At 62.6% G+C, this 7,528-nt stretch overlaps 1 protein-coding gene across 1 annotated transcript in view; it reads right to left on the bottom strand.

The window, feature by feature from the left end:
- The window catches only part of COLQ (collagen like tail subunit of asymmetric acetylcholinesterase), a 28,861-nt gene that overhangs the window by 3,205 nt on the left and 18,128 nt on the right, over positions 1-7,528 (bottom strand). Inside the window, exons 12-13 of the mRNA XM_008047919.1 lie at positions 5,238-5,343; positions 750-889 (exon numbers count right to left, since the gene is read on the bottom strand). Of these exons, the coding sequence (XP_008046110.1) occupies positions 750-889; positions 5,238-5,343 (246 nt within the window). The remainder of the gene's footprint in view (positions 1-749; positions 890-5,237; positions 5,344-7,528) is intronic.

The following is a 7,528-nucleotide window of genomic DNA, read 5'->3' as shown; positions in this document are numbered from 1 at the left end:
GAGCGCCTGTAATTCCAGTTACTTGGAAGGCTGAGGCGGAAGGATCGCCGGAGCCCAGCAGGTCGAGGATGCGGTGGCCGGGGGCGGCCACTGCACTCCAGTCTGGGCGACAGAGTGAGACTCCAACTCAAAAAAAAAAAAAAAAAAAGGCGATGTCATATAGTCAAGTGCTCCGACACCGTCTACGTGGGTGCAATCTTGGGAATGCCCTGCAGACACCCAGCATAAGCCACTGGCGAGGCCGCAGGGGCACACCTGCAGGCAGGCAGATGGTCATATTGACACCCAGGGTTTCCTTGGAAATAGCCCGAGGGCGGGTGGGCAGGCAGACGCCAGTAGGCACAGGAGGAAGCCAGGAGACGGGCCAGCGTGGGTGACCCTGTTGGAGCTGGCCAGACAGTACTCAGGGGCTCCTTCCTCTATTCTGTTTCTACGCTTATTTAACCTTTGCTATAATAAAAAGTTTTAAATGATACTTGGAGAGTTTGGAAACACAGCAGATTTCAGCTGAGATACGGGAGTGCAGCATTTTTATACAAAGTAATCTCAACCATTTTAAAGTGATTCCTAAAGAAAGCAAAGAAAATGCCCCAAAAGGACCCCGCCAGGTGGACTGCTTGAGACTTTCGGTTTTGCCACATGTCCAGTTTCCTGCAGCGCGTGTGGACCGAGTGCTGGGAGAAAGTCCCCCGGAGCCGGGGGACTGGGCGAGGGCCCGGCAGCACCCCAGACGCACCCGCAAGCCTTACCACCGGGACTCGCGGAGAGCCAGGCCCGGACGCGGACTCCCTGTAGGAAGGGCTGTTCACGGTCACCGGGGGGCCGCAGAGACACCGTCCTGGAGGCCCGGGAAGCCCTCTTTCCCCCTTGGGTCCCACGACAGGTTGTCCTAGGAGGCAACAGATGGCCGCGTTACCAGGGCTGAGGAAGAGTCAGGCAACCCAGGGAGGGTGACGACGGGGCGGCAGGAAGTATGGAAGCCCCCGGTCCAGCGCGGTCCAAGATGCAGAGGCAGCAGGAAACAGCCAGCAGGAGACGTGGCTCCCCTCCTTCCTGCCCTGGAGACAGACGTGGCATCAGCACTGCCGCAGCCATGGTGCAACCGTGAAGCAGTGTGCAGAGATGCCAACACACAGGCACACCAGGGCGCAAGGGCCTGGCAGTGCCGCAAGGGCTGGACCAAGCGGATTCTTTGTTGGGGAGAAACAGGCCCCCTCTTTGTAGAGGCCGTTCCTAGAAGTGCTACTTGCGGACACAAACGGCTGGCAGATAACTTTCATCACTTTAAATACGTGGGGTCTTCACAGAGCAACTTTGGGCTGTGGGTTTCTTTGACTTCTGGAAGAACACAGAACTCTGGCCTGGGCTCAGCCTGCAGCCCCTCTCGGGTTCTGAGGAAAAGCAGGGCGTGTCCTGGAGACGCGGCCAGGAGACTTCCTCCCAGCAGTTGGCAGCTGTGGGGCCTCCCCAGGGCAGGACACACCAGCATGGTTCCAGGGAGACCTCTGAGAACAGCCCTGGGCATCCAGGCTTAAACACGCTCCCCTAGCGTGAGGCACCCACACTTTTACAGGCACTCGACACGCACGCGGGGAGAGCCGCTGGTCAGGGCAGTGTCTTGGCAGGGCCGGTTGTCCAGCTCACCCTCCCCTCACCCTTCATCCACCCGCCCATCCCAGGAGCCTCCTTTTTTGTTTTGAGACAGAGTCTCGCTCTGTCGCCCAGACTAGAGTGCAGTGGTGGGATCGTAGCTCATTGCAGCCTGGACTCAGGTGATCCTCCCACCTCAGCCTCCGGAGTAGCTCGCTCCAGGTGTGCCACCATGGCTGGCTGTTTTTTAGTTTTTATTTTTGGTGGAGACAGGATCTCTCCATGTTACCCGGTCTTGAACTCCTGGCCTCAGTGGTCCTCCTGCCTCAGCCGCTGCTCCGGCCCGTGTGCCTCTTGCCCCCCCCCATCTGGGTTCAAGCATCACTTCCTGGGGGGCGCTTTTTCAAGTCCTCACACCACCGGGTGGCCTGAACACAGTCTCACGGCTCCCTGTGTCATGTGCCTGCCCCGTGGGCAAGCCTGGGCCCTGTGGGGTCGTTTGACCAGGGTGGCTCTCCCCACGGGCAGGGCTGGCACCTGTTCCCCCCCAGGGCATGGCACGGAGCAGGAATGCTGGTGTCTGTTGGCCGAGTCAAGGCCAGAGACTCCCGGAGAGGAAAGGCTTGGGGAGAGGCTGGCAGTCACCCGCTGGCCAGCAGGAAGGCCCGAGGGTGGGGGCTGCCCGGCAGGACGCTAGGGACGGTGGGGCCAGAGAGCAAGGAAGTCTCCTCCTCCCGGGAGACGGGAGTCGGGGCCAGCCGGCTGGTGGTGACACGCAGTGGCTCACGGGTCCAGAGGGCGGAACATCAAGTGACCCCAGGGGGAGATCTGGCTGGGACCCCAGTGGGGAGGAGGCCCCGTGGGAAGGGCCAGCACCCGGGTGGGAGCCCTGACGGTGCGCAGGAAGCGGGCTCGCGGGGCTCTCGTACTGAGGGTTTCCTAGCAAGAAGGACGAACACAGCACTGCGTCCTGAGGTTCTCAGAGGGCCCAGAGAGGCCACCCGCCCAGGGGTGTTCTGGGAGGTGAGGCGCTGGGGGACCTGAAGGAGGAAGGCTCTGTAGCCAAGAGAGGGGCACGGGGGCAGCCTCCCGGGGGGCGTGGGGACCCCACAACTGCCCTGGCCGTGGCCCGAGCTTGCGTCCAGCTTGACCCTGCGCTTCGCAGAAGACCCCGCCGCCTGGGAAGCCGGTAGTTCTTGTGCCTGTGGATTCTCAGCCCTGACCAGTGCAGGCAGGATCTGCCCAGGGTGGGACTGGACTATTCCCTCCTCACCCGCAGCCCGTTTCCCGGCAACTTGGGTAATGAAGGGGCTTCCACCCTACCCTCCCCCAGCGCAGGCCAGACCAGGGTGGCCTCCGACAGGATGGGGCAGGGGACCGGCCGCTAGTGCCGCAGCAGCTTTCCACTGCTTCCCCCGCTCCCAAAGGGCCCCGACCCTGCCTGCTTCTCCCTGCGGGCCTGGAGCTCGCCCTGCCTGGCCTCCTGGCCTCCCCACTCCCTGCAGCCCCCCTGCAGCCTGGGACCCGGTTCTCCATCTGTGCCCTGGGAGCCACCCTGGAGCCTTCAGGAGGGGCCTGGGAGAAGGCAGGGGAGCTAGCACAGCCACCTTCAGAGGCCGCGCAGCTTTGCAGGAAGCAAGCGAGGGTTTTTGCAGACGGTAGGAGGTGACAGGAGTGTCATGTCCAGGCCATAGGAAGAGGCCCAGCTCGGCAGAGGCGGGTGTCCTCTGAATGGTTGGTGGTGGAGGGACAGGCAGGGGCCCACCGGACCAGGACTCTGCCGGTGGCCGAGGGTGGGCTGCACACCCCCAGGAGCAAGGACACACGGCCCCAGGGAGCCGCCAGCGGCCCGGCCCGGCCTGCCCTCCACCCTCCGCCGCCCCAGCGGACACGGCGAAGACCGCCGGTGTGCTGCCCGCCCGCTCCAGGCCCTGGGCCACTACTCGACGTCCCGAGCCCCAGACTCCCGAGGCCCGAGAGAGAGCCTTCAGAGGCACTAGCCCGTGTCCGGGCCACGAGGCCAGTCCCTGGGTTGGCAGTTCAGGGTCACGGGCTACTGTGCAGAGTCAGGACGGGCACCAGCTGAAAGGACCCTTCCAGCCGCTCGGAGTGCACGCAGACACCGCTGTGGAGTGTGGACACGTGGCCTAGGCTGCACCCCATGGGCGCGGCGAGAGACACGGTCACCCTGCTCATCAGTGTGTGTCCTAGTGTGTCGGGGAGACCACGCCTCCCGCGCTGCTGAGGGCAGGTGACGTTTGACAAATCCACCTTTCTGCCTTCTCAGAAGCGGGTGCGAAGGAGGCGGTGCCGAGGCGGAGACACCCGTCTCAGGACACATGGTGTGGAGCCGGATTCCTTGGGCTCAAGGGCGGTGGTCCCCAGGCACAGGGACCACGGGACTCGGACAGCGGGAGTCTCGGAGCTGAGTGGGGCAGGCCGGGGCTGGAGGGACTTCCCTGATGCGCTCCTGCCGTACTGGAGGAGCAGCGAGAGCCCCCGCAGCACCCCAGGCCAGAGCTTCCCAGCCCGGGGGTCTCAGAGACGGCTTCCGTTTTGTTAGAAGGATCTAACAAAAGGTGACAGACAGAAGGATCTAACAAAAGGTGACATCTCTAGTCCGTCCCATCCCATCATGTGTCTGCAAATATATTCCCATAAACACAGGGTGGGGAAGAATGCACCATGGAATTGTAAAATGTCTTCATTTCTTTAAGAAAAAAGTCAGCATAAAAACTGCCTGGATTCCGGGCCAGGCTCGGCGGCTCAGCCTGTCATCCCTGCACTTTGGGAGGCTGAGGCGAGCAAATCGCCTGAGCCTGCGGTTCACAACCCACCCAGGCAATTTGGTGAGACCTGGTTCTCTACAATAAACCAAAAAAATTTAGCCGGGCGTGGTACCACGCGTGCCTGTAGTTCCGGCTACTTGGGAGGCTGAGGCAGAAGGATCGCGGGTCGAGGCTGCGGTGGCCGGGAGCGTGCCCCTGCCCTCCAGGCTGGGTGACAGAGTGGGACTCCAACTCAAAAAAAAAATCACCTTGACTCCTTTTGTATAACTGAGGACAGACTCTTGCACAGGCAACTGCCATCTGCCCAGGCGACGGCTGTGAAAGCTCAGTCACTGTGGGCTGACGGAGAACGGACCGCAGTTTAGCTGCTCAGAGTGAGGGAGGTGACCCCGATGGCTGTTCCCGCCCCCTCCCCACAGCTGGCTTTCTGTCACGTCACCTTAGAGATGTCCTTCCATGCTCAATGTGTGTCCATAAGGAAGGACCTTGTCACCGTGCTGCAAGAAGATCTGCAATGCCATCTTTACTTCTAGGTTTAAGAGAACGGCTTAGAGCTGTCAGACAGGTTTTTCTAGAAAAAGGTGTTCACTGACGAAATATGTGCCTGTTCATTTTCACCTTAAGTATGAATGACATTCTCGGTGTAAATTTTTTCCCTTTCCTCTTCATGTTCTCCAAATGCAAAAACACGCAGAACAGCGTTTATCTCTCACACAGAGAAGCCCAGTGAGGGAAGCCATGAAGGGCCGTCAGGACGCCACGGGTTCCACCTGGAGAGGCCAGGCAGAGCCCAGCCTCCCTGCACCCTCTGGGGAGGAGGGGCAGCGGCAGGGACCTGCCCGCAGCCTCGGCTCTTACCTGCAGACGGGGGTCCTGGAGGTCCTGGGGGGCCCGGGCGGCCAGGTTGGCCAGCAGGCCCAGGCTGGCCGGGGGGGCCCTCGACGCCTCGGTCTCCCTTCTGTCCCTGGCAGAGAGAAGGCAGAGCGGTCAGTCCACACGGCAGACTGCCCCTGTCTCCGAGGCAGGGACCGCTTGCCCTGCAGAGTCAGCGCTTGGCAGGACGCGCCAGGGGTCTTGAATCCCAAGTTCCTGAAAGGCTCGGGGCAAGCGACGTCTGAGATGGTGACCTCGCAGGCCTGCAGACCCATGTCTCACTCTGCCCTAGAAGCACCGGACCAGCCCTCCCTCTCCCCGCCCAGGGCAGAGGAGGAAATGGAGGTCAGAGGGGCGCTGCTCCGGCCCGCCGGGCCGCGGCTCCAGGGCTGAAGAACCGGCCTCACCTCTGCCCACGAGTCCTGAGCGGCCAGCTCCCAGTCTCCTCCACCCTTGGGTCCTCACAGGCACCGCCTGGCATCCCCCTTCTCAAGACCCTCCTCTGCCTCACACTCCCCTCCTCCCCCGGCCCAAAGGCCCTCCCCGGCTGCGTCCATTTCCACGGCAGCCTCACAGCTCAGCCTTTCCCTTCACGGCACGTGCCCCAGGCCACAGTGTTGGGCCGTTTGGGTGGCCGTTTCGTGGCCGACTCCCCGGGGACAGACCCCACGGACCAGATGGGGCTCTCCCTTCCCTGGGGAATGAGGAGGAAGACCGGCACGTGGGGGGTGGGGCAGCCCTGCTGGGGGCTCCCCCTCGACCGTAGGGAGGAGGGAGTTGGCAGGGCTGGGGGAGAGGCCCACTCAGCCAAGCCCCTTCAGAGCAGGGCTAGACTCCCAGAGTCTCAGCCCTGGGCCTCAGGACTTGCTGCCGGCCTGGTAGCTCACGTCATGGCTTTGTGCCTTGGTATTGTCATCTGCAAAATGGGCCCAGTAAGTGTCCACCCACACAGACTAGTGAAATCTCAGAGGCAGACACGTGGCTGGCCAGTGCGGAGGGCTGTGGGGGCACAGCCGTCACAGCGGCGGGCCTGGCTTCGCGGCTTCACAGGCGCTGGAGAAGTCCTGCGTCCTGAGGGAGGGCGTGTCCGCGGCCCAGCCAGTCCACAGGGAGAGTCCTCTCGGCAGCCTCCTTGGGCTTCCAGAGCAGAGGTTAGAATGGGGTGGTCTTTGGCAGCAACTCAGAGGAAACGGAGCAACGCGGTCCTGAGTGAGCTAACGCAGGAACAGAAAAGCAAACACCGCGTGGTCTCCCCTGTAAGTGGAGCTCAGCCGAGGGTCTGCAGAGGCAGCGAGAATGGCGTCATGGGCCCTGGAGACACAGAGGGTGGGGGAAGGGGGAGGGATGGAAAATCACCTGTCGGGTACAGGATGCACAGGTGGGGGCGGTGGGGGCACTTTACGCCCAGACCAAAAACTGTTTGTACCCGTGAAGCTTTTGAAGTGAAGAAAAAAAAGAGCAAAGGTCAGTTCTTGGCCCCCTCAGGAGATCCCCAGAAACCAGGGCTGCTGCGGGCTCCAGGCTCTTCCCGAGCCATCTGCTGTGTCCACACCTGCCCGACCTGCTCGGGCGGTGGTGGATGTCGACGTCTCAATCCAGCTCTCGGCTGGGGCCTGGCGGGCTTGCCTGCCCCGGTGTGCAGGCAGGCGGGCGGGGCTTCCTTCCCAGGCGTGCCATGTGGCCAGTGTCTCGTCAGCATGACCCCTCGGAACAGTCCAGGGAGCTCAGAACTGTCAGAGAGCCCCTAGACTCAGGCGTGGGACCCGCGAGGTCAGAGTGGGCTTCCAATTCCATCCGTGCGTGGCCCAAGGCGACACATTCCATGCGGTGACCAGGCCGCCTCGGGGACAGAGGAAGTCACACGGCTTAATATAGCGCGGCTCGGCTTCTTCCTAGCAGCACACCAGCCATTCTGGGCACAGGATGTGCCGGGCTCAAGGGCTGGCCGGGCTCCTGGACCCTGACACCAGCAGTCATGGAAGAGTCCACCTCCTGGTCGGTGCTCAGGCGAGCGCATCTCTGTCCGCGGGAGGTGCGTGGCAGCGCTTTCCAGGAAGGCCGTGCTCTACCTCGCCGTGTCGCAGTCTTGGGTGACCTCTTTCGGGGGCCCCGATCTCGTACCCGCAGGCTTTCGTGACAGCGTTGCTGAAGGCATGTCCTGAAGCACAAGGCTGAGGGAGAGGCGGCCTCCACTCTGGGAGTCTGGTCCCCGCTCTGAAGGGGCTCAGCTGAGGGGACCCGCCCCCCATCCCTCCACCATCTCCCCCCCCGCCCCC

Source organism: Carlito syrichta, unplaced genomic scaffold (assembly GCF_000164805.1).
Source record: "Carlito syrichta isolate Samal-C Ts95f unplaced genomic scaffold, Tarsius_syrichta-2.0.1 Scaffold118119, whole genome shotgun sequence".
Classification (NCBI taxonomy): Eukaryota; Metazoa; Chordata; class Mammalia; order Primates; family Tarsiidae; genus Carlito; species Carlito syrichta.
This window is presented reverse-complemented; position numbering and strand designations above follow the sequence as displayed.